This window comes from Chiloscyllium punctatum, chromosome 10 (genome assembly GCF_047496795.1).
Source record: "Chiloscyllium punctatum isolate Juve2018m chromosome 10, sChiPun1.3, whole genome shotgun sequence".
In the NCBI taxonomy this organism is placed as follows: Eukaryota; Metazoa; Chordata; class Chondrichthyes; order Orectolobiformes; family Hemiscylliidae; genus Chiloscyllium; species Chiloscyllium punctatum.
Genome location: NC_092748.1, coordinates 117,512,752 through 117,539,768, shown reverse-complemented (window position 1 = coordinate 117,539,768; position 27,017 = coordinate 117,512,752). Strand labels below are relative to the sequence as shown.

At 42.4% G+C, this 27,017-nt stretch overlaps 1 protein-coding gene across 3 annotated transcripts in view; it reads left to right on the top strand.

The window, feature by feature from the left end:
* The window catches only part of LOC140482489 (ATP-binding cassette sub-family B member 6-like), a 245,549-nt gene that overhangs the window by 79,801 nt on the left and 138,731 nt on the right, over window positions 1-27,017 (top strand). For all 3 annotated transcript variants that reach the window (XM_072580030.1, XM_072580032.1, XM_072580031.1), the window contains 3 exons: window positions 9,631-9,723; window positions 13,488-13,680; window positions 17,743-17,864. In XM_072580030.1, coding sequence (XP_072436131.1) covers window positions 9,631-9,723; window positions 13,488-13,680; window positions 17,743-17,864 — 408 coding nt within the window. The remainder of the gene's footprint in view (window positions 1-9,630; window positions 9,724-13,487; window positions 13,681-17,742; window positions 17,865-27,017) is intronic.

The following is a 27,017-nucleotide window of genomic DNA, read 5'->3' as shown; positions in this document are numbered from 1 at the left end:
CAGGAGGATCAGACATCCTGTTCATTCTGAGAGCAGGGTCTTGAGGGAGCTGGACCAGTGTGTGTGCACGTGTACCGCAAGGACTCTCCTCCTTGACTGTGTGAGAGGGGAAGGGGACTGTCTCTGGACCAGCTGCCCCACATCCAGTGAGCTCAAAAAAAAATGACATTCTAGGCATATTACAAAATAGGTATAGAGAGACTGTTTCCCCTTGTGAGAGGGTCTGGGACTGGAGGGCATAATCTCAGATTAAGGTGTCACCCTCTTAAATCGTTAAGTTGTTATGGGGGATTTTAACATGCAGGTAGACTGGGAGAATCAGGATGGTATCGGGCCTCAAGAAAGAGACTTTGTGGAGTGCCTCAGAGATGGATTTTTAGAGCAGCTGGTGCTGGAGCCGACCAGGGATAAGGCGATTCTGGATCTGGTATTGTGTAACGAACCAGAATTGGTCAGTGACCTCGAAGTGAAGGAGCCAATGGGAAGTAGTGACCATAATACAATAAGCTTCAATCTGCAATTTGAGAGGGAGTGGGTACAATCGGAAGTGACAATATTTCAGTTGAATAAAGGGAACTATGGAGCTATGAGGGAGCAACTGGCCAAAGTTCAATGGTGCAATACCTTAACAGGGAAGACCGTGGAGGAACAATGGCGGATATTTCTGTGGAGAATGCAGAAGTTGCAGGATCAGTTCATTCCTAAAAGGAAGAAAGATCCCAGGAGGAGACATGGGCGGCCGTGGCTGACGAGGGAAGTAAAGAAACATATAAAGTTAAAAGAGAAAAAGTATAACTTAGCGAAGATAAGTGGGAAAACTGAGGACTGGGAAGCTTTTAAAGAACAACAGAGGATTAGTAAGAAGGAAATACGCAGAGAAAAAATGAGGTACGAAGGTAAACTGGCCAAGAATATAAAGGAGGATAGTAAAAGCTTTTTTAGGTATGTCCAAGGCAAAAAAATGGTTAGGACAAAAATTGGGCCCTTGAAGACAGAAACAGGGGAATATATTACTGGGAACGAAGAAATGGCAGAGGAATTAAATGGGTACTTCAGATCTGTGTTCACTGGGGAAGACACAAGCAATCTCCCTGAGGTAACAGTGGCTGAAGGACATGAACTTAAGGGAATTTATATTTGCCAGGATTTGGTGTTGGAGAGACTGTTAGGTCTGAAGGTTGATAAGTCTCCGGGACCTGATGGCCTGCATCCCAGGATACTGAAGGAGGTGGCTCGGGAAATCGTGGATGCGCTGGTGATTATTTTCCAGAGTTCAATAGAATCGGGGTCGGTTCCTGAGGATTGGAGGGCAGCTAATGTTGTGCCACTTTTTAAGAAGGGTGGGCGGGAGAAAGCAGGAAATTATAGACCAGTTAGTCTGACCTCAGTGGTGGGAAAGATGCTGGAGTCTATTATAAAGGATGAAATTACGGCACATCTGGATAATAGTAACAGGATAGGACAGAGTCAGCATGGATTTATGAAGGGGAAATCATGCTTGACTAATCTTCTTGAATTTTTTGAGGATGTAACTCGGAAGATGGATGAGGGAGATCCAGTGGATGTAGTGTACCTGGACTTTCAGAAAGCTTTTGATAAAGTCCCACACAAGAGGTTAGTGAGTAAAATTAGGGTGCACGGTATTGGGGGCAAAGTACTAGATTGGATAGAGAATTGGTTGGCTAATAGGAAACAAAGGGTAGTGATTAACGGCTCCATTTCGGAATGGCAGGCAGTGACCAGTGGGGTACTGCAGGGATCTGTGCTGGGACCGCAGCTTTTTACAATATATGTAAATGATATAGAAGATGGTATCAGCAATAACATTAGCAAATTTGCTGATGATACAAAGCTGGGTGGTAGGGTGAAATGTGATGAGGATGTTAGGAGATTACAGGGTGACCTGGACAGGTTAGGTGAGTGGGCAGATGCATGGCAGATGCAGTTTAATGTGGATAAATGTCTGGTTATCCACTTTGGTGGCAAGAACAGGAAGGCAGATTACTACCTCAATGGTATCAAATTAGGTAAAGGGGCTGTTCAGAGAGATCTGGGTGTTCTTGTCCACCAGTCAATGAAGGCAAGCATGCAGGTACAGCAGGTCGTGGAGAAGGCTAATAGCATGCTGGCCTTCATAACAAGAGGAATTGAGTATAGAAGCAAAGAGGTGCTTCTGCAGCTGTACAGGGCCCTGGTGAGACCACACCTGGAGTACTGTGTACAGTTCTGGTCTCCAAATTTGAGGAAAGACATTCTGGCTATTGAGGGAATGCAGCTTAGGTTCACGAGGTCAATTCCTGGAATGGCAGGATTGCCTTACACGGAAAGACTGAAACAACTGGGCTTGTATACCCTTGAGTTTAGAAGACTGAGAGGGGATCTGATTGAAACGTATAGGATTATGAAAGGATGGGACATTCTGGCAGGAGGAAACATATTTCCGCTGATGGGGGAGTGCCGAACCAGAGGACACAACTTAAAAATACGGGGTAGACCATTTAGGACGGAGATGAGGAGAAACTTCTTCACCCAGAGAGTGGTGGCTGTCTGGAATGCTCTGCCCCAGAGGGCAGTGGAGGCCCAGTCTCTGGATTCATTTAAGAAAGAATTGGATAGAGCTCCCAAAGATAGTGGAGTCAAGGGTTATGGAGATAAGGCAGGAACAGGATACTGATTGGGAATGATCAGCCATGATCATATTGAATGGCGGTGCAGGCTTGAAGGGCTGAGTGGCCTACTCCTGCATCTATTGTCTATTGTCTATTGTCTAAATCCGAGATGAGGAGGTAATCTCTGAGGGTGGTGAATCCATGGAATTTGTACTGTAGTGGCTGTGTTATTAAGTATATTTAGGGGAGAGATAAATAGATTTTAATTTGTGTGGCGGTCTAGGGTTATGGAGAATAAAGTGGAAAAAATGGAGTTGAAGTTGATTGGAAGAACAGATTTGATTGACCAATTTATTTATGCCGCCAGGACTTGCATGTGCAGTGTGGTCCCCACTTTGGAGTTATTCCACTGAAGTAGTGAACCTTGCTGTCGTGTTTGGAAGGGGGTTGATGAGATGGATCTTATTGAGAATGAGATCCTTGATTGGCCCAGGTTAACAGTCCAGAGTTATCGATAGCAGCCCCTGGCACCATCACACCATTTTCTAATTTTCCATCTCTCTCCCAACTGAATTGGTCCTCAAAGATAGGAACGTATCAGGACTACATTGAGCCAGCAGGTTTCTTTGAAGTTTGTTGAAGAAGATAAGTGAATGAAGACATTATTGACAGTGTGAAAGCTAGTTCGAGTAACTTTCTGAAAGCTGACCTGGAAAGTGACTTGTTGCTTTTTCATATGAATGTTAATCATATTGACATCCCCATCCAGTTATTGGGACATTGAATGCTTTGGTCGTGGGATCTCTCATTGTGCTTGGAGTAACAGTCGCTCTGACTCTGGATTCAAAAGAAATTTGACCTTTTCTTTGCTTTTTCTGTTTTTTCAAAGTCATCAAAATGCCTTTTTAACAAAATCCTTGCTGCTTGCTCTCTTTCTCCCTCCTTGTTCCTTGAACTAGTTTTGAAGGATATCAAAAGAGCCTGTGCGATCCTCCTAACGAGAAATGTGTTGGCACCACATTAAAGAGGAAGAGTTAAATGCCATCTTTTGAATGTTCACCAACCTTTTTTTTGGGGGGGTTTGTGGAATGAGGGGGCAAGGTCAGTTTTCTCACCAGCTGAGATGAAGGGTAGTGCTCCTTTAACAAAGGCAATGCCAAGCCGGTTTACTGGCTGAGACAAGGCTCCTTTTGTCTGTTTGTATAAACGATTGCCAAAAAGAGATGGTGGAGAACAGGAGACTGACATGGGACGTGTTTCTGCTTTTTGTTTTTCAATCTACGTCTGCACTGAAAAGGCAGCAGTGACTTTAGAGAATGGAATTAAGTTCAAAAGGACTGGCTGAGGCTCCGATGGTGGTTCAGAAATTGGGGTTGGGGAGGGTGGTGTAATAGTTCAACAAACTCATGAGTGCTTCTGCATGGCCCTGATGCTGATATTATTAGCAGTCTCAGTAACAGGAGAGTGGAAGATGAAGCTGCTTGCTTGATATTGGTTCAGGTGAGATTGGATTCTGCCAAAGATATAATTGTTTTGAATTACTGGCAAGAATCCTAAACATTAACACAGCAATTACAAAATGACAGCATTTTAGGATGAAAACGTTCATCCTACCAAAGCAAATGCTGCAGAAAAACCGTAGCAGGTAGCATAGAGGAGAAAAAGCATAAAGGAATTAAGTTCACTTTTCTTTAATTTTTCATCTGAACTGAAAGAAGTTAGAATTGAATAGGTTTGAGGCAAATATAAGAAAAAACATTAGGAAAGTTTTGATCCCTGCTGCTCTGGACTACATTTCCTAGATTTTCACAATTTTAAAATATTCTGATTTATTATGATCCAAAATAATGCTTACATTAAAATGCAATGACCAAATCATAGTTTCATCCACAACAAAAACAGAAATTGCCGGAAAAGCTCAGCAGGTCTGGCAACATCTGTGGAGAGAAATCAGAGCTAACATTTCGGGTCGAGTGGCCCTTCCTGGAACAGAGTTTCATCCGCTCAGCTAATTGACGTACGTCATTTTGTAATTTTGTCTACATTACTGCCAATGTTTATTATTGGCATATTTGGACCGTCTTATATTGTGCATAGAATCATAGAGTTGTACAGCACGGAAACAGACCCTTCGATCCAACCCATCCATGTCAACCAGATACCCCAACCCATTCTAGTGACCTTATAGAGGTTCACAAAATTATGAGGGGCATGGATAGGATAAATAGACAAGGTCTTTTCCCTGGGGTCGGGGAGTCCAGAACTAGAGGACGTAGGTTTAGGGTGAGAGGGGAAAGATACAAAAGAGACCTAAGGGGCAACATTTTCACGCAGAGGGTGGTACGTGTATGGAATGAGCTGCCAGAAGATGTGGTGGAGGCTGGTACAATTGCAACATTTAAAAGGCATTTGGATGGGTATATGAATAAGAAGGGTTTGGAGGGATATGGGCCGGGTGTTGGCAGGTGGGACTAGATTGGGTTGGGGTATCTGGTTGGCATGGACGGGTTGAACCGAAAAGGTCTGTTTCCGTGCTGTACACCTCTGACTCTATATCAGTTGGGAAGAAGTGTTCTTGAATTTATTCATATGTATATTCGAATTTTTATATCTTCTGCCCAATGGAACAGGGTTGAAGAGATTAAAACCGGGCTGGGAATGGGCTTTGATTGTGTTGGTTGCTTTCCCAAGGCAATGGGAAGTGTAGATGGAGTCAACGGATGGAAGGCTGGTTTGCATGACAAATTAGTCTGTGTTCATAACACTGCTGTTTCTTGTGCCTTAGGAAGAACAGTTGCCATGCCAAGCTGTGATACATTTGGATAGGATGCTTTCTATGGTGCATGCATAAAAATTAGTAAGTCCTGTTCGCCGAGCTGGGAATTTGTGTTGCAGACGTTTCGTCCCCTGTCTAGGTGACACCCTCAGTGCTTGGGAGCCTCCTGTGAAGCACTTCCATGATCTTTCCTCCGGCATTTGTAGCGGCTTGAATCTGTCGCCTCCGGTTGTCAGTTCCAGCTGTCCGTTGCAGTGGCCTGGATATTGGGTCCAGGTCGATGTGCTTATTGATTGAATCTGTGGATGAGTGCCATACCTCTAGGAATTTCCTAGCTGTTCTCTGTTTGGCTTGTCCTATAATAGTAGTGTTGTCCTAGTCGAATTCATGTTGCTTGTCATTTGCGTCGTGTCGTTTCGTGGCTAATTGGTGTTCATGGATGCGGATCATTAGCTGTCTTCCTGTTTGTCCTATGTAGTGTTTTGTGCAGTACTTGCATGGGATTTTGTACACGACATTGGCTTTGCTCATGCTGGGCATCGGGTCCTTCGTTCTGGTGAGTTGTTATCGGAGAGTGGCTGTTACCACACTATGTATGGCCACACTACCATACATCAAGAGCCTTTCTGAACTGACAGCCAGACTACTGCGACCACTATGACTCATAAGAGCACACAAACCAACAGCTATCCTTAGTAGCCACACATGCAGATGACAAGCAACATGAATTCGACTGGGACAACTCTACTATTATAGGACAAGCCAAACAGAGAACAGCCAGGGAATTCCTAGAGGTATGGCACTCATCCGCAGATTCAATCAATAAGCACATCAATCTGGACCCAATATCCCGGCCGCTGGAACTGACAACCGGAAGTGACAGATACAAACCACTACAAATGCCGGAGGAAAGATCACGGAAACGCTTCACAGGAGGCTCCCAAGCACTGAGGATGTCACCTAGACAGGGGACAAAACGTCTGCAACACAAATTCCCAGCTCGGCGAACACAACCACAACGAGCACCCATGCTACGAATCTTCTCACAAATTTTGAATTAGTAAGTCCTTTAAAGCCCTGGGAAACTATCATGGCCTGGAGGTTTGTCAGCCTTAGCTGCCATTAGTTTTCTACAGTTCTGCTTCCTTGCTTATGTTAACTTTAGTGAGTTATAATCCTTGAACTGTGATTGAGTTTCCTTGGAATGTTAGGCATTTATCCTCTTCGTCTACTCTGAAGATTGATATCAAGTGAGTATTCAACAAGTCTGCCATTTCCTTCTTTTACCTTGGAACGTTACCTGCCTCTGTTTTTAAAGAGGCCACCTTACCTTGAATTACCCTTCCCATTCAAAATATAGTTTGCAAAATATCCTAATGATACTATTCTTATTCCTCAAATTTTAAAATTTTTCTTTCCTGTTCTTTTGTTTCTGCCCCAGTCCCTTCCATCTACGTTGTCCATTTTTGTTTAGTTATATCTCTCACACCTTTTATTAATCATAATTGTGTTATTTGATTGTTAAAGCTCTCGCTCCAAAGTTGTTAACTTAGTTGCTTTCAAATATTTCCTAGCGTGTTTTCTGTGTTTTAACCTGATAACTCATTTGACCACTTCTCTGTTCCATCTCTTTAAAGGTAGCCTTATAAAATCTAGAATCTTAGTGACCATTGTTCTCTCCAGAGGTTCCCCAATTAGTTATGGTTTCAGGCGGGATACTCCAAATATTAAACTCCTGGATGATAAGGGATGAACTGACACCTGTCTTTTTACAGGTGCTGCTGTACCCCCAACTCAACAAGATGAATCTAGAAACTAATTGCTTCCCTTGTGGATGTTTTTCTCTGAGGCCCTATATGAACTGCTTTAAAAAGGAACCATTCTAACCAAGCTTTCTTGAGATAACAAAGAGTGAGTTTATTAATTACTAAACACAGAAATTGTTATAACACAACACACACAGACTAAAGGTAAGAGGTGAGTCCAAAACAATAAAACTTTAAGCAATGATGTTTGGGTCAGTCTCTGAATTGCTTATAAAGAGTGGATAGTTGATTGTTGCAGGCTTTGCAATGGAAGATACTGGTGCTGCTGATATTGGGAATTGAATAATTGATTTCAGTCATTACTAAATTTGGCATTCAAGGTGAGAGAGTCCCTTTTTTTTATTATCCTATTTTTTTTCTGGCTAGCTATTCGGATTTTATTTTCAGATTCCCGACAGCATGGAAACAGGCCCTTCGGCCCAACAAGTCCACACTGACCCATTCCCCTACACCTAACACTATGGGCAATTTACCATGACCAATTCGCCGAACCTGCACATTTTTGGACTGTGGGAGGAAACCCATGCAGACATGGGGAGAATGTGCAAACTCCACACAGACAGTTGCCTGAGGCGAGAATTGTACCCAGGTCCTTGGCACTGTGAGGCAGCAGTGCTAACCACCGAGCCACTGTGCCACCCACTAACTTCTAGCACTCCAAGTGAAAGCATCTCTTTAGCTTGATTTGATTTATTCTTGTCACATGTACCTAAGTAAAATGAAAAGTTTTTTGTTTTGCGAGCAGTACAGGTGGATCATAACAAACAAGGACATACAGATCATAGTGTGTTTAGACAAATCAACGCGCACAAATTTACGACTGCACAGGAGGTGCACGAAAACAAGGTCAACATTAGATTTGAAATTAGAAAGGTCCATTCAACAGTCTAATAACAGCAAGAGAGAAACTATTCTTGATTCTGTGCGTGTGTTCAAGCTTCTCCAACATGCATGGCTAGGATATAGATTTTCAAAAACAAACCCAAAAGAATTGCAAATGCTTGAAATCAGAAACATAAACAGAAATTGTTTGAAAACTCAGCAGGTCTCGCAGCATCGGTGGAGAGAAATCAGAGTCAACGTTTCGGGTCCAGTGACCCCCCCCCCTTCAGATCAGAAGGTTTAACGTTTTCAGGCAGAGGGTGGTATGTGTCTGGAATGAGCTCTCAGAGGAGGTGGTGGAGGTGGATACAATTACAACATTAAAAAGGCATCTGGATAAATATATGAAAGGAAAGGTTTAGAGGGATATGGGCCAAATGCTGGCTAACAGGTCTAGGTCAGATTGGGATGTCTGTTGGCATGGACGAGTTGTACTGAAGGCAATGCTTCCTTACTGCATAACTCTATGACTCAATAACCGAATGCATCTTTGGCTATCTGTCTACACTAAGGACAACACACAGGTGCTTTAATGTGAGCCATCCCATTGAGTGAGCATCAAGAAAGCAACAGCCTAGACGGTCTTGTCATGTTAGGCAGCAAATAACAGTCAAGGGGGACTTTGCCCTATCGTGGGGTTGGTCTGTCGTCAATTAGGAAAGTTAGTGAGGTAGCCCAAGTGAGTGAGTAGGAAGTGCAGAGACCAGGGAGGCTTAGTCGTTTGGGGAGAATAGAGTGAGGGAGAATGATTAAGGAAAGATGCCATGTGCGATACTGAGAGTGCTAGATCATGTGCCTTGGTTGGCAGGTGGCTGCAGTGGTATAGTCAGAGGTGCAGGTGGCAGAGATAAGATGGTGACACTTACTGTTGCAGAGCACAGAAGTTCACTGCCATACTGACCAAAATGGTTAGTTTAGAGCAGGCTGGCAGTGTTTGATGTGATGCACATGGTGTAAATATCACACCAAGAGGCCTTAATACCAGTCAGCATTTTGTCAATGCTGAGCTCCAGATAACATGAGAACAATTCTGTGAAGGGTGTGATGCATAAATAATGAGGTGGGTAGCATAAAATTGAACAAGAAAAGTTGGTAGGGATTTTAGGGCAATTCTTCAAAATTGACTCTCTGCTAAATTGGCAAAGATTAGCCCTGTATCTTGAAGTAGTTCTCAAGTAGTTCTAAGTTAAGCTATGCTGTTCTTCCCAAAGTGCTAAATTTAAATTTTTTCAGCAAAAGAATTAAGTTTTTTGCTGCAAATGTTTCTTACCAAATTATTACGTTCCACATAGTGCTGATACTGAGACACCTAGAGGCAGCTCCCAGTAGTTTTAAAGCTACTATCATTCCTTGGTTCTGTACTACAAGTTTCTGATTTCTTTCCCTAATGTTGTAATCATATCTTTAATAAATAAGGTACTTTATCTCTCACTTTCCAAGTTCTAATTGGCATGTCCTTGATAGTAAATTGGATTACCTGAGCTAAAGCATTTCTTTGAACTTACTTCACTAATGGATGCTTTATTTTGTTGTACAGTAAACGAACTGAGTGGAGGAGCCCCCTGGAAGACACTGGCATTGACTGTCTGCATATATGTAATCCTCAAATTCCTTCAGGGAGGTGGTGCAGGTAAGAGATCCATGTAAACCACATACCTGATGTTAGTTGATTTGCTTTGAACACAGAACATAGAACATTACAGTGCAGTACAGGCCCTTTGGCCCTCGATGTTGCGCCGACCTGTGAAACCAACTTGAAGTCCATCTATTCTACACTTTTCCATTATCATCCATATGTTTATCCAATGACCATTTAAATGCCCTTAAAGATGGCGAGTCTACTACTGTTGCAGGCAGTGGGTTCCACACCCTTACTACTCTCTGAGTAAAGAACCCACCTCTGAAATCTGTCCTATATCTATCACCCCTCAATTTATAGCTATGTCCTCTCGTGCTAGCCATCACCATCCGAGGAAAAAGGCTCTCACTGTCCACCCTATCTAACCCTCTGATTATCTTCTATTTCTCAATTAAGTCACCTGTCAAATGTCTTCTCTCTCATGAAAACCGCCTCGACCCATTTGGATATAGAACTGGCTCAAAGGTAGAAGACAGAGGGTGATGGAGGGTTGTTTTTCTGACTGGAGGCCTGTGACCAATGGACTGTCACAAGGATCAGTGCTGGGTCCACTACTTTTCTTCATTTATATAAATGATTTGGATGCGAGCATAAGAGGTATAGTTAGTAAGTTTGCAGATGACACCAAAATTGGAGGTGTAGTGGACAGCGAAGAGGGTTACCTCAGATTACAATGGGATCTTGACCAGATGGGCCAATGGGCTGAGAAGTGGCAGATGGAGTTTAAATTAGATAAATGCGAGGTGCTGCATTTTGGGAAAGCAAATCTTAGCAGGACTTATACACTTAATGGTAAGGTCCTGGTGAGTGTTGCTGAACAGAGAGACCTTGGAGTGCAGGTTCATAGCTCCCTGAAAGGAGTCATAGGTAGGTAGGATAGTGAAGAAGGTGTTTATATGCTTTCCTTTATTGGTCAGTATTGAGTGTAGGGGTTGGGAGATCGTGTTGCGGCTGTACAGGACATTGGTTAGGCCACTGTTAGAATATTGTGTGCAATTCTGGTCTCCTTCCTATCACTAGGATATTGTGAAACTAGAAAGGGTTCAGAAAAGATTTACAAGGATGTTGCCAGGATTGGACGATTTGAGCTCTTGGGAGTGGTTGAATTAGCTGGTGCTGTTTTCCCTGGAGCATCGGCGGCTGAGGGGTGACCTTATAGAGGTTTATAAAATAATGAGGGGCATGGATAGGATAAATAGACAAAGTCTCTTCACTGGGGTCGGGGAGTCCAGAACTAGGGGGCATAAGTTTAGGGCGAGAGGGGAAAGATATAAAAGAAACCTACAGGGCAGCTTTTTCACATATGGAATGAGCTGCCAGAGGAAGTGGTGGAGGCTAGTACGATTGCAACATTTAAGAAGCATCTGGATGGGTATATGAATCGGAAGGGTTTGGGGGGATATGGACCAAGTGCTGGCAGATGGGACTAGATTGGTTTGGGATAGCTGGTCAGCATGGATGAGTTGGACCGAAGGGTCTGTTACCATGCTATACATCTCTATGACTCTGAGTCCCTCAGCCTTTCCTCATAAGACCTTCCCTCCATAGCAGGCAATATACCAGTAAATCTCCTCTGAACCCTTTCCAAAGCTTCCACATCCTTCTGATAATGCGGTGACCAGAACTGTACACAATACTCCAAGTGTGGCAGCACCAGAGTTTCGTACAGCTGTAGCACAACCTCGTGGTTCCGAAACTGAGTCCCTCTACCGATAAACACTAATACACCATATGCCTTCTTAACAACCCTATCAACCTGGGTGGCAACTTTCAGGGATCTATGTACATGGGCACCAAGATCTCTCTGCTCAACTACACTAAATGTTGTAATTGTACCAGCCTCTAACACTTCCTCTGGCAGCTCATTCCCCACATACAGCAGCCTCTGCGTGAAAATGTTGCTGCTTCTATGTCTTTTCCCTCTCAGTTTAAACCTATGCCTTCTAGTTTTGGACTGGCCTACCCTGGAAAAACATCTGTACCAGTACGATTGACTTTTAACTGCCCTGGTAAGTCACTTAGTTGAATGGAATCATTACAAGTTTAATCAGGCAGCCTACAATTTTTCAGTTGTAGCTCGGGATGAAAAGAAGTGCAAGTGTTGCCAATTGCACTCACTTCTCCAGAATTCATGTAGAAAAGCATTCATCCAGATCAGTCACTCTGCATTGACAAACAGTTTCGGCTGTTCCACAGAATTGGAATGGTAGCAAGCTGATGTCAGCTGGACTCCCAATGACTTAGACAGGGCAAGGTCACCCTTCCTGATTAACCAAGTGCTGAACTCGGTCAGTTAATTGAGCGTTTGTGGGCAGACGTGGAACAGACATTCAGTCAACCCCTTTCTGATGTCAGTTGTCCCTTCTTTTTGAATGTTTAGGTGTTTGATAGCAATGTCACCCATTTGTATTACTGGTTTGAAAGGATACTAGTCATACTCTGAAATCAACCATGGTTAAAAGATTCCAGATATAAGTTCCATGATAGCGATCTCATCTAGAATTGGACTCTTGTGATGTACAGTTCAGGGGCTGTCAATTTTCTATTGTAGTCAAACAACTCTTGCAGTGAGGCTAAGAAATGAAAGAGTTGTTTGTTTCCACTCCTACCCCCCGCCTTAATGAGGACTCTAATATTCCCACTCCCTCTCCTCTGACCTTGATGATCTGTTCCAGTTTCTGATGAAAGCTTTTTTGTGCACTTTGGAGAATGAGAGCAGGACAAGGCCTTGGGAACATTTTATTAAGAGATTTCTATCTCTATACTCCCTTTCACTACCAAAGGATAACCCAAATACTTTACAGCCAATGAAATTGATTTGAGTTACATTGACCATTAGAATGTATGAAACCTGCAGCAGGTTTCCTATTAACAATCTGTAATAACTATGTGATCTGGTACTTTGACATTAGTTGACAAATAATGCCCAGGGAACAAGGAGAAACTTCATGATCGTGCCCAATGGGACTGGTGCACTCTCAGTTTAGTATTTCATCCATAAGATAGCCCCTGTTGACAGTGGAGGATGGCCTCGGTGCTAACTGTGTGAGTCAGCCTAAATTATGGCCTAAGGTTTACATTTCTGACATTATACCAGCAACTACACATCAAATTATTCCATTGGCTGTCAAGTATTTTGGGATTTTTTTTGGTAATAAGGAAATACATTGCTTTTATACATTTAGCTTCCCAGCAGCTTTGTCATAGAGATGTACAGCACGGAAACAGACCCTTTATTCCAATCGTCAACGGCAACCAGATATCCTAACCCAATCTAGTCTCACCTGTCAGCACCCGACCCACATCCCTCCAAGCCCTTCCTATTCATATACCCATCCAAATGCCTCTTAAATGTTGCAATTGTACCAGCCTCCACCACACCTTCTGGCAGCTCATTCCATACACGTACCACCCTCTGCGTGAAAAAGTTGTCCCTTGGGTCTCTTTTATATCTTTCCCCTCTCACCCTAAAGCTATGCCCTCTAGTTCTGGACTCCCCGACCCCAGGGAAAAGACTTTATTCTATCCATGCCCCTCATGATTTTTTAACCCTCTATAAGGTCACCCCTAAGCCTCTGATGCTCCAGGGTAAACAGCCCCAGCCTGTTCAGCCTCTCCCTATAGCTCAAATCCTCCAGCCCTGGCAACATCCTTGTAAACCTTTTCTGAACCGTACCAAATTTCACAACATCCTGTAAAGAGAAGGTACTACCAAGTCCAGAGTTTGTAGATGAGTACAATTTCTTTCTGTTCAGGTGCTTCAGGTTTCATAAGCAACATGCGCTCCTTCTTATGGATCAGAGTCCAGCAATATACCAACCGTCAGGTACAGACTGGTCTCTTTGCTCACCTGCATGCCCTTTCACTTCGCTGGCACCTAGGCAGGAAGACTGGGGAAGTCCTACGAAGTGTGGACCGTGGCACCAGCAGCATCAACTCCTTGCTGAGGTATTTGTGATAATTAAAAATAGCATTTTTGTTTAACACATTTAATGGATTTTGCTTGCTTGGTGCCATTTTTAATTTTCTTCAGTGGAGAATTATGATCTGTCCTTCAGTTATTACAATGACACTCCTTAATCTCGTCTGACATTCTAGTGGAGTAAAGAAAGAATGCATCTCGTACAACTTCAGAATGTTCCATAGCATTTTCCAGCCGATGACCTACTTTATTGGATATGCACAGCAAGATCCCATAAACTACAATGTGATATTAATCTGATGATCTGTTTTTAAGAAGTGGCTGAGGGATGAGTATTCGCCTGGGCTCTAGGAAGAACTCATCTACTCTTCTTTAATGTTGTGCCATGGGATTTTACATGTACCCTGAGAAGGAAGACAGGGCCTTGGTTTTATCCAAACAACAGTGTCTCTAGAAGTGTAGCACTTCTTCAGTACCATACTTTTAGCAGGCATGTATGTGTGCGCTATAGTATCAGAACAGTCATCGTTTGGATGAAAGCTCAAGCATAGATTGATTACAGCATAAAAAAGAGAAAATTAGGCCTGCCATGCCATACAGCCTCTCTGCAGGACAGTTTAGCCAATGGTATTTGCTTTCCAGTTTCCTGTAACGCTGCAAGTTTCTTTTTCCTTCTAACAACTTCCTGATTACAAAAACCTTTTTTTCCTGAAGAATCCTTTCTTATTGTTTCATTTTCTACCAATCGTGCTTTACATACCTCCCTCCTGGTTCTTGACCCATCCATCAACAGGAATTGTTTCTTCCTGTGTACACTCTGTGGGCCCCTCATGTTTTTGAATGTTTGTATCAATGATTTGTTCAATCTCCTGAAAGGAGATCAACCTCAATTTCTGCAATCTAACTGTGTAATTCATGTCTTCTAATGTCTGGAACCATTCTTGTCATTTTTTTTTGCATCCTCTCTTAAATCCTTCACATCCAAACATCTGGTGCCCAGAGTTGGACACCACACCAGCTGGAGCTAAACCAGTGTATGGTCAAACTGACCTTGCTTTTTAAAAAGTTACTCATGGGACATGAGTATCATTGGCTGGCCAGCATTTATTACCTGTTCCTATTGTATTTTGAACGTCTATAAATAAAAACCCAAGGTCTTGTGTACGTGTTTGATGACTTTTCAACATCCCCTGTTACCTTCGACAATGTGTGCACATGTACCCCAGATCCCTCTCTTCCTGCACTCCCTTTAGAATTGCATTTCAATTTAGTTAGGGTTGTCATAGAGATGTTTTTCTATTTTTAAAAGAAATTTCAAGCTTCCAGGTCTTGGCTGAAAGAATGACACATTATAATTTCACATTATAAAAAAAGATAACAAATTCCTAAAAGCATGGTTGACTAAACGTTATTTTGTATTTGTACCCAACAACAGAGAGGCACATGTTTTTTTTAATATTCTTTACGAATTGCACTCTTCACAGAATCACAGTCCTTCTAGTAAACAGTTCACTTGCTCCAACCTTTCAGTATGTTTTGGTTTCACCAAAGAGTAATTTCAAGTGATGTTTCCAGATCTTTCTTCAGCGTCTGGAGAATTTCTTAAATCCTCCACCAGCAGGAAATCCTGTTTAGTTGATTCTCCTTCACTCTTAAATAATTCGAGAACATATATCATAAGTCAGTTGTAGCCTGCAGGATGTGTTTCTTCACCTTGCTCCTTCATCTATTTGTTCATAAAATTCAGCAGCCTTTTCTCTCTGTTGACCCGATAGTACTTCTACTGTCTGTGATATTCATACATTTGTAGGGAGGCCTGTAACCTGATCTTGAAAATGGCTTCCCCTACCCTCTTTCCCCTTGGCAACATGATAGCATTTCTGTTAGTATACAAGGTTATTTCAGTATTCATGATGAGATGAGATGCGATGTCTTTTCATGACCACTGAATTTCCTGTCGACAAAGCCGCATTTCAGGCAGCTGCAAAGTCGTGGTAAATGTTCAGGCAGACAGAAATCCTGGCATTTGGAAAGTCTGTCACTTTCCTAGGGAACATCTATTGAGAAACAGAATTTTAAGTGATACATTATCTATAATTGATGTATTTTCAGCAACAAACAGTGGCTGTAGAACTTACTCCTGAAGACACTGTAATAGGTCACCTTCCAGCCTATAAAACAATTTTCACCATTCCTTTTCCATGTTACTCAATCAGCTTTGTATCTATGCCGCTGCTATCCCTTTTATCCCATGGCTTCCACTTTCCTGGCAAGTGTTTTTTACATTACTTAGTGTGGAAACAGGCCCTTCAGCCCAACAAGTCCACACCGACCCGCCGAAGCGCACCCACCCAGACCCATTCCCCTCTGCACCTAACATTACGAGCAATTTAGCATGTCCAATTCCCCTAACCTGCACATCTTTAGGCTGTGGGAGGAAACCGGAGCACCCGGAGGAAACCAACGCAGACACTGGGAGAATGTGCAAAGTCCACACAGTCAGTCACCTGAAGCAGGAATTGAACCCGGGTCTCTGGCACTTTGAGGCAGCAGTACTAACCACTGTGCCACCGTGCGTCCCACAAGGCATTACTTCAAACAACTTTTGAAAATCCGTAAATACCACATCAACCAAGAATCTAAACAAGTATTCCCCCACGGCTAATGCCACGAAAAATGTATTAACTAGTTAATAACTTCATTGCTGTTTCTGAGATCTTATTTTGTAAAAATGAGTGCATTTCACCACTCAAGAATCACAGCACAGCATAATCCATTGCATGTGACTTACTTTACAATATTTCTGGGAGATGTGACAACAGATGTTGGATGCACTTTCATATAATAGTTGAGAATTTGGCTTGAGAAAAAAGTTTTAAAATGAAAATGCACACTCCATGAAAAGACGACAGGTTATAGATAATAGGGAAGATAAAAACTGTGAATACTTAACAATCTGAAGTCTGAGTGCTGATAGATTTTTCAAAAGCCCACTAGTGCTTTGGATTTTATAAACAAATTGTAGAGGACAGTAACAAAGAGGATAATGATGAATTTATAACAAGACATTGGTTGTTGATGTCTTCATGCTGCATTTTTGAAGGATAGTTTGAAATAACGGAAGAATTAGCATGTGTTGGGCCACAACATGAAATAGTGTCCATATCTATCTATTTTCCAGCCCGTGTGTGGATGGGATGAGGATTAATACTGTGGATTGAGATGGTTTTATGAAGTTCAAACAATCCATACGGTATGGCTTAGGGTAGGCAAAAGTGAGGACTGCAGATGCTGGAAATCAGAGTGGTGCTGGAAAAACACAGCATCCGAGGAGTAGGAAAATCGACATTTCGGGCAAAAGCCCTTGATCTGGAATAGCTATGCTGGTTGTAAGCATAACAATCCAGAATCTAGACTTGAACTCTTGAAATTGGGAATCCGTGACTATTCCAGACACTTGAATTCAGCACAGATTAGTCCATGGTTAGTTTTGTGTGCAGTTTCAGTGTTCCTACGAAGGAATGTATATTCAACTTATTGAGAGTGTACAACATAAATTCAACAGGAAAATTCCACTGCAGCTTCAAAGAGTAAGGAAAGATTCTTAACACCATTTTATATTTGAGGATCATGATAGAACTGTTGTTCATGATCTAATCACCTGCAATGCTTTCTCTTCCTACTCCTAAACCACTCCCAAATTGTGTTTCTCAATGACCTAACCTTATCCCTCTCCCATTTCTCATCTATATGCTGCCCTTCAGGTACATCATTTGAAAGCACAGAGATATTGTTGACTGGTAAATGAACTGTTAATCCACTGAGTTAATAATCAATAAGATGGCTTATTACCACCTTCCAGAGGGCAGTGTGGAATGGACAATCAATGCTAGTATTGCCAGAAGTGCCGTCATCACGTGAAATAATTTTTTAAAAAATTTGATTACAAAAGAAGCAGAGGTTCATATGTTCAATAATATAGCTCCTCAAAGTTTTATAAGCTGTAAGAAAAGTCTGTACTCAAAAACTTAAAGTTGATTGAATGCAATTGTCCTTCACTCAGTGACTAAGATAACTTTATTTTGCAGCTACATTGTTTTCAGCATCTTACCGACGATTGCTGACATCATCATCGGCATTGTTTACTTCACCACAAACTTCAACGCCTGGTTTGGTCTCATTGTCTTTGTTTGCATGGCTCTGTATCTAAGTAAGTGTCCTAATCAATTAATAAATTCTTCTTTTAAACTATCTAAATTGTTGCTGATGTAGTGCTGAGCAGGAAGAAACTGGGTAAGCTGAGTGTGACTAAATGGATAGCAATGCCTTTCCTGGCTCATGCCATCTACTGCAGCTCAAAACCTATGATTGTCAACCTGGCTCAGTAAGACTGAGGGCACCTGGTCTAAGAAATGTTATATGTTAGATTACCACAGGAAAATCTTCCTTTCCACATTTGGTATTGAAGCACCTTGGGCAAAAACAGATTCATGGTCCTTTATGTGTTCCCAACATGTGTTGCATCCACCTTGACATTGGTTGATGGGACAGTATAGATTCTAAAAGAAGATTGCTCTGCCACTTTTAAGAGTTTTTAGATGATAATGCAGTTCCTGACTCATTAAAGGTCATGTGATGATGATTTGATTTGTGTCTGAACGTTTGTTGACAGCACAATGGAATCTCTGGCTTTTAAAGTGGTCTCATCTTGCAACACTCAGTCAGTCCCCCGAAAGGGGAAAAAAAATACTTTCTGCTGATAATTAAATCCTGTGTTCTTGGTAGAGCGTCTGCTCTGATGAAGCGCAAAGCGTAACCTCAAGGGCTTTTCCATGTAATCGAACATCACTCCCTTTGTTGGAAAGGTCGGCTGTTTGTCTTTAATGTCTGAGATGCAGGAAACATGAAAGGGAGCTATTTCACCTCTTTTATTGACAAAAGAGCTGAAAGTAGAGAATGTGTCTTGTTCCCCGACAGTAGGTAATTGAGGGGGCTGTGCCCGGCCACGCTTTGCAGTGGTTGTAATGTCTGTTATCAAAGGACTAATTGTCAGAAGAAACATTGTGAAGGCAGTAAGCCGACACTTCCCTATGTTTTCATCGTAGCAAATGAGAACTCAATGAGTGCATTAATCAGTTTCTCTTTGCTGCAGGAACTTAGGAAATGCTAAACAGGAAAAGCTGAAAATCTATGTACTTTTGCTTCCCTGTTCTTACTGCACGGAGTAAGAATGACTGTTGTTAGCAGTCAGCCAAAATCATGGAAAACTAAAAGAAAATGCTGTCTTATGTGAAACACTTGGTGCCTTTCTAAAGGTGACACAGGTAACAAGGAGATAAAAACAGTTTAAGTGGGTATGCAAAACTTCATCGCAACCACCTGATGAAGAAGCAGCACTTTGAAAGATAGTGCTTCCAAATAAACCTGTTGGACTATAACCTGGCGTTGTGTGATTTTTAACTTTGTCCACCCCAGTCCAACAACGGCACTTCCAAATAATGTGGAAACAGGAATGTTATGCACATTGGCAGGAAGGATACTGAAGTTGATTTTATTTAAATGGAGAAAGATTGCAGAAAGTTCCAGAACAAGGGAGTTGGGAGTGTGTGTGCATAAATCACACAAAAATAACTATCAATGTTCAGAAGGCAAAAAAGCAGTTGACCTTGGTCATGATCATACAACGTAGAACGTAGAAACGTACAGCGCAGAACAGGCCCTTCGGCCCACGATGTTATGCCAAGGATTATTCCTAATCTAAAACAAAATAACCTAACCTACGCTGTCCAAGTGCATGTCGAGCAGTCACTTAAATGTCCTTAATGACTCTGCTTCCACCACCACTGCTGGCAATGCATTCCATGCATTCACAGCTCTCTGCGTAAAGAACCTACCTCTGACATCGCCTTTATACCTTCCTCCTAACACCTTAAAACTACAACATCTCGTCCCAGTCAATCCTGCCCTGGGGAAAAGTCTCTGGCTATTGACTCTATCCATGCCTCTCATTACCTTGTACACCTCGATCAGGTCACCTCTCTTCCTCCTTCTCTCCAGAGAGAAAAGTCTGAGCTTAGTCAACCTCTCTTCATACAGCAAGCCCTCCAGTCCAGGCAGCGTCCTGGTAAACCTTCTTTACACCCTTTCCAAAGCCTCCGTTTTTTTTTCCTGCAAGAGGGTGACCAGAATTGAACACAATATTCCAAGTGTGGTCTCACCAGGGACTTGTAGAGTTGCAGCAAAACCTCGTGGCTCTTAAACTCGATCCCCTGTTAATGAAAGCCAAACAACATATGCTTTCTTAACAACCCTATCCACTTGGGTGGCAACTTTGAGGGATCTATGCACTTGAACATCAAGATCCTGCTGTCCCTCCACACTGCCGAGAACCTGTCTTTAATCATATTATCAGCGTTCAAGTTTATCCTTCCAAAATGCATCACTTTGCATTTATCCAGGTTGAACTCCATCTGCCATTTCTCATCCCAGCTCTGCATCCTGTCTATGTCGTGTTGCAGCCTGCAATAGCCCTCAATACTATCAACGACACCTCCAATCTTTGTGTCATCTGCAAATTTACTAATCCACCCCTCAACCTCCACATCCAAGTCATTTATAAAAACTACAAAGAGCAGAGGCCCACTCACCACTGACCTCCAGGCAAAATACTTTCCATCGACAACCACTCTCTGCCTACTGCCAGCCAACCAATTCTGAATCCAGATAGCCAAATCCCCCTGTATCCAGTACCTCCTGACTTTATTAAACCTTATTAAATGCCTTGCTAAAGTCCACATACACCACATCCACTGCTCGACCTTTGTCAACCTGTCTTGTCACCTTCTTAAAGAACTCAATACGATTTGTGAGGCTTGACCTGCCCCTCACAAAGCCATGCTGACTGCCTTTAATCACGCTCTGCTTTGCCAAATAGTCATAAACCCTATCCCTCAGAATTCTTTCCAAAACTTTGCTGACCACAGATGTAAGACTGACTGGTCTGTAATTTCCAGGGATTTCCCTATTATCCTTCTTGAAAAGAGGAACAACATTTGCCTCTCTCCTCTGGTACAACTCCCGTGGAGAGTGAGGAAACCAAGATCTTTGCCCGTGGCTTAGCAACCTCCTTTTTCACCTCCCAGAGCAGCCTAGGACAAATCTGGTCTGGCCCTGGGGACTTATCAATCTTAATGTTTGCCAAAATTTCCCGCACATCAACTTCATCAATCTTGATCTGTTCAAGCCAATTTCCCAGCTCCTCAAAGTTCTCATTCACAACAAGGTCCCTTTCCTTAGTGAAAACGTAAGCAAAAAACTCATTTAGGACTTCTATCTGCTCCGATTCCACGCACAAGTTCCCTCTGCTATCCCTGATCAGCCCTATCTTCTCCCTGATCATTCTCATATTCCTCCAGAGGAGGTTCACTCGGTTGATTCCGGAACTGGGAGGATTGGCTTATGAGGAGAAATTGACTAGATTGTAACTATATACTCATTGGAATTTAGAAGGATGAAGGGGATCTTATAGAGACGTAAAATGATGAAAGGAATAGATAAGATAGAAGCAGAGAGGTTGTTTCCACTGGCAGGTGAAACTAGAACTAGAGGGCATAGCCTCAAAATAAGGGGAAACAGAATTAGGATTAAACTGAGAAGGAATTTCTTCATCCAAAGGGCTGTGAATCTGTGGAATTCCTTGCCCAGTGAAGCAGTTGAGGCTACTTCATTTTTTGTACAGTAAAGGAATCAAGGGTTAGGGTGAGAGGATGGGGAAGTGGAGCTAAGTCACGCATAGCTGAAAATGTGTTGTTGGAAAAGCGCAGCAGGTCAGGCAGCATCCAAGGAGCAGGAGAATCGACGTTTCAGGCATGAGCCCTTCTTCAGGAAGGAGGGCTGAAGAAGGGCTCATGCCTGAAACACCGATTCTCCTGCTCCTTGGATGCTGCCTGACCTGCTGCGCTTTTCCAACAACACATTTTCAGCTCTGATCTCCAGCATCTGCAGTCCTCACTTTCTCCTAAGTCACGAATAGATCAGCCATGATCGTATTGAATGGTGGAGCAGGCTCGATAGACCCAGATGGCCTCCTCCTGCTCCGAGTTCTTCGTTTCTACCATTTGATGTAATTTTTAAATTTTCTTTTTGTCATTGTTTACTGTGTTGAAGTGTAACAGTAGTGAGTAAAGAAATACTTTACACTTCCAGTTCTTGGTATTAGAATCAAATACTCCCTGAATGGGTGCAGATATGTCATGTGCCTTTATCCTACTACGACATTAATAGACCTTTTATTAAAATTACCAAATGTGTATCCAGTTAGGTTGCTAATTTAGCACCTTGAGTTTTAATTGCCAATATTCTTGAGTCATCATACAAAACCCAGGAACATAAGAAGGTGTTCTAAACATCCAAAGTTGCTACATGTGCACAAAATAGAAATTATACGATTGAATGGATGTTGTTTTTCTCATCGTCTTGGAGCTGATGCTGTTCCTTTGCTTATGGTTGGATTGGTTTATTCCTGCTGTGCTTCACTGCCAGAACTCACTGTTGCTGAGATTTTAACCAGCCTCCCCAGCATCATGAGCACCTGCTTGATTTACCATGGTCTGATTCCTGCTGCTAGTGCAACACTAATTAATGGAAAGGGATCTCTGTGACTTAGAAGGCAGCTTGGTATTTCTTTTGCAAATATAGTTAAGTGAAGCCAGTTAGCTGTTTTTAGACATCCCACAGTGGGGACATGTAACTCACACTTGCACCTATTTTTCTTTTTTTCCCCTTCTACCCAAAAGTGTTGTCACACACAACTGAGTACTTTCCCATCATCAAAATTACTGTGACTTTATTTCTTGTTTTTTTAAAATTAGTAACCACCCCCAGTATAAACACCTTTGCGTCTAACTGAGTATTAAAGCATCTAGAGTCATAGCGTTATACAGCGTAAAAACAGACCCTTCAGCCCAGCCTGTCTGTGCTGACCAGTTTCCTTAACTAAACTAGTTCCATTTACCTGTTTTTGGCCCATATCCCTCTAAACCTTTTTACCTCTAAACCTTTCCTATCCATGTGCCTGTCAAAAGCTACTTTGAATAAGCATAATATTTGCTTCAGCTGCTTTTACCTGAAGATCAATTTATTTTTTCCTTATCTGCCATTTTCTCCTTGTCTGATTTAACTTGAAATACTGCTCCAGGTCAACCTCTTACATAGCTTAGCAATATTTCCCCCATTTACCTTTCTTCTATGGGAAGGTACAACTTTTTAATCAGTCTTTCCTCATGAAATTATAAGGATCGGTTGAGTAGGATAGGTTGAATAACCATAGATGGGTTGAATAGCCAAGGTCTTTTCCCCGGGGTGGGTGAGTCCAGAACTAGAGAGCATAGGTTTAAGGTGAGAGGGGGAAGATTTAATGAGGACCGAAAGGACAAGGTTTCACACACAGGGTGGTGCATGTATGGAACAAGCTGCCAGAGGAAGTGGTGGAGGCCGGTACAGTTACAACATTCAAAAGACATCTGGATGGGTATGAGTTGGAAAGGTTTTGAGCGATGAGGGCCAAATGCTGGCAAATGGGACTAGATTAATTTAGGATATCTGGTCGGCATGGACAAGTGGGGCGGAAGGGTCTGTTTCTATGCTGTATAACTTGATTAGATTAGATTACTTACAGTGTGGAAACAGGCCCTTCGGCCCAACAAGTCCACACCGCCCCGCCGAAGCGTAACCCACCCATACCACTACATCCACATCTACATCTACCCCTTACCTAACACTACGGGCAATTTAGCATGGCCAATTCACCTAACCTGCACATCTTTTGGACTGTGGGAGGAAACCGGAGCACCCGGAGGAAACCCACGCAGACACAGGGAGAACGTGCAAACTCCACACAGTCAGTCGCCTGAGGCGGGAATTGAACCCGGGTCTCCGGCGCTGTGAGGCAGCAGTGCTAACCACTGTGCCACCGTGACTTAGATAAGATATACTGCACAGAAATAGGCCACTCTACTAAACCATGCTGGTATTCATGCTCCATTTGATACATCTCTCATCTTGATCTACCATTGTAGCCTGCTAGTCCCTTCACCGTCTTATGCATGTGTAACTTTCCCTGAAGTTTTACTTCAATCACTTCCTATGGTAGTGAATTCCTGATTTTTAATTCTTTTGGAGTGCAGAAGTTCCTTCTGAATTCTCAGTTGGCTTTCTTGATTACTGTCGTGTGTTGAGAACCACTAGTTATGCTCTTCCCACAAGAGGAAGCATTCTGTCTCTATGCTCTCAGTCAAAAGCTGTCATAATTTCACATACCTCTATTAGCTCGCCACTTAGCCTTCTGTTTCCAAGAGTGAAGAGACTCAACAAAACTGCAGATACTGGAAATCAGAAACAAAAGCAAAAATTTCTGAAAAACTCAGCAGATCTGGCAGCACCTGTAGAGAGAAAGCGCAATTCATGTTGCGGGTCCAGTGACCCTTCTTCAGAACTGGAAAAGGTTGGTATATGTAGGAAGATGGAGAGGGGGTGAAATCCATCTATCGTTTGTTCTGGGGCCTGTCTCTGGAGAAAACCATCCTGACCACCAAATAAATGTGGGCTTCACATTCACAGTGAGAGGCCTACACTGGGTGTTTATGAAGCCTCCCCTCCATCCCACTAGCTCCATTGGACCTCACTCCTTAACTTTTTGAAACAGTGACCCCATGTTCTGCATTCTCTCATAACAAGTCATATTTTTTTCCACATGCCCCCTTTCGAGAGCCTGCAGGACCTTGTATGGTTCAGTCAAGTCATGTCTGACTCTTCTCAATCCCGGTGGATATAATAATAGCCGTCCTACCATTCTTCATAAGATAACTACCCATTCCAAGTACTAGGGGTGGCATGGTGGCTTAGTGTTTAGCACTGCTGCCTCACAGTGTCAGGGTCCCAGGTTCAATTCCATTGACTATCTGTGTGGAGTTTGCACATTCTACCCTTGTCTGCGTGGATTTTCTCCGGGTACTCTAGTTTCCTTCCAGAGTCCAAAGATGTGCATTTTATGTCAGATTGGCCATGTTAAATTGCCCATCCAGTGTCCAGGGATGTGCAGGTTAAGTGGATTAGGAGAAAGTGAGGACAGCAGATGCTGGAGATCAAAGTTGAAAGTGTCACGCTGGAAAGGTACAGCAGGTCAGGCAGCCTCTGAGGAGCAGGAGAATCGATGTTTTAGGCATAAGCTCTTCATCAGGAATGAGGCTGGATTAGCCATGGGAAATGCAGGAGTAGGGTAAAGCAGTGAATATGAGTACGATACTGTTCAGGGGATCCGTGTGCACTTGATGAGCCAAATGGCCTGTTCCACACTGTAGGGATTCTGTGATTCTATTCAAATCCAATAAATCTATGAAATGCTTCCAATTTAGTTGCACCTTTCATTAAATAAGGAGACAAATACTGTACACAGTATACAATAAGTAGTCTTATCAATGACCTATAAAACTGAAGCATGACATCTTAAGTTTGTACCTAATTTCTCTTTCAAAAAACAAAGATTCTTTTTTAAATTTTTATTTAAACCAGCCTGTTCCTATGTGCCGTAACACATATCTTGAGCAGGTGGGACTTGAACCCAGGTCTTCTGGCCCAGATGTGGGATTGTACCACTGTTGCACAAGAGTCCCTTAAACACCCCCTTCTTTATGCACAGCCAATAACTCCAAGATCAGCCATAAACATTGTATTAGCTTTTCTAATTACTTGCTTGTACCTACATACTAACCTTTTACAATTCATGCATTAGGACACTCTGATCATTTTGCACTTCGGAGCTCTGCACCCTTTCACTATTTTTTTGTTACTGCCAAAAAGTATAATTTTACACTTTCCCACATTATGCTTCATAGTTTGCCTGATCTTTGACCATTCAGTTAATTAATCTTTTCAGTCTCCTTGTATCCCCTTCACAGTTTGAGGAGCCAAATGGCTTACTCATATACCTAATCCTTGTGTCCTTGTGATTAAGGGTAGTGTGGTGATTCTCTGAATCCCAGAGGTACTAGAACTACAGGCAAATGAAGCTCCTGACACTAGCCATACAGGGGACAGTGGAATGATGCTCTTAATTCCTGATAATTCCAACAGTGTTGTCAGTCTGGTAGCAGGCTCCTTTGTTATTCATATAGTGCAGTTCATGACTGTTAGCCATTTGTTCATCATGCATTCCTCTTCAATGTTGTTTAGATGAGCAGATGTAATAAAACTAAGATCTCCATGATCAGGCTTCAAAACCAGAGTGTTGCTGGATACAACTCTTCCTTTTCTGATTGAGTTATGTTATTAGGGTTTAATGGAGCACTAGTGATAGTGACATACTCATACAATATGCAATTGGACAAAGTTAAAAATAGTCCACCAGGTTTATTTGGAAGCACTACCTTTCAGAGTGCTGCTCCTGCATCAGGTAGCTGTGGAGCAGGGCCACAAGAGACAGAATTTCTAACTTTGTTCGCCCCAATCCAACACCGGCTCCTCCACATAATATGCAATTTAACCACACTCCTCGCAAGAGAGTTATAAACTCTGCTTCCCAAATTTTTAACTTTATGATGAGCACTAGGATGAAGTGATGGAAATCATTTTTGTCCCATTTTGCCTATTCCACTCGTTGGTGGCCACATTCTCCCCCACTCTTACCTTGGAGCCCTGTAATTCTTTCTCATTCAAATACTTAGTAACTTGCAAAAGAAAATGTCTGTTTAAACCATGTCCATCACTCCTTCAGGCTAATTCCAGATCACAGTAATTTGTGATTTGATGATTTTGTAAGCCATCTCTCGCACTTTTACCAATGATCTTTAACTTATGTTTCGTGGTTACAAATCTCCCGCCACCGAAAATCAGCTTTCTTTATTACTCATATTAATATACTTTGTGATTGTAGTAAATCTCCCCTTAACCTTCTCTGTTCCAGGGAGAACAATTTCACTTCCTTCAGCCACTCTATGTAACAAGTTTGCAATCCCTGATAATTCCTATAAAAGTGGTCTATACCTTCTCCAAAGTTTTGACATCCTTCCTAAATTGGTGCACAGAATTGAACACAATATTTCAGCTGAGGAACATGAGCAAACCTAAAGTTATGACCATCTGGAATGATAATGGCAGCAGAGACATGGAACACCACCACATGCTAGTTCCCTTCACAGAGCCACAGACCTTGAAAATATATCACTTTTTTTTTTGTTGTTGTGTGAAAGTGCTGGAAATCCATCCCAAACAGTACTGTGGGTCACCTTCACCACAGAGACTGCTGCTGACCCAGCCTGGAAAGCCCAAAATCCTTTTTTTTTGAAAAGGAATTAATTTGTACTTTGTC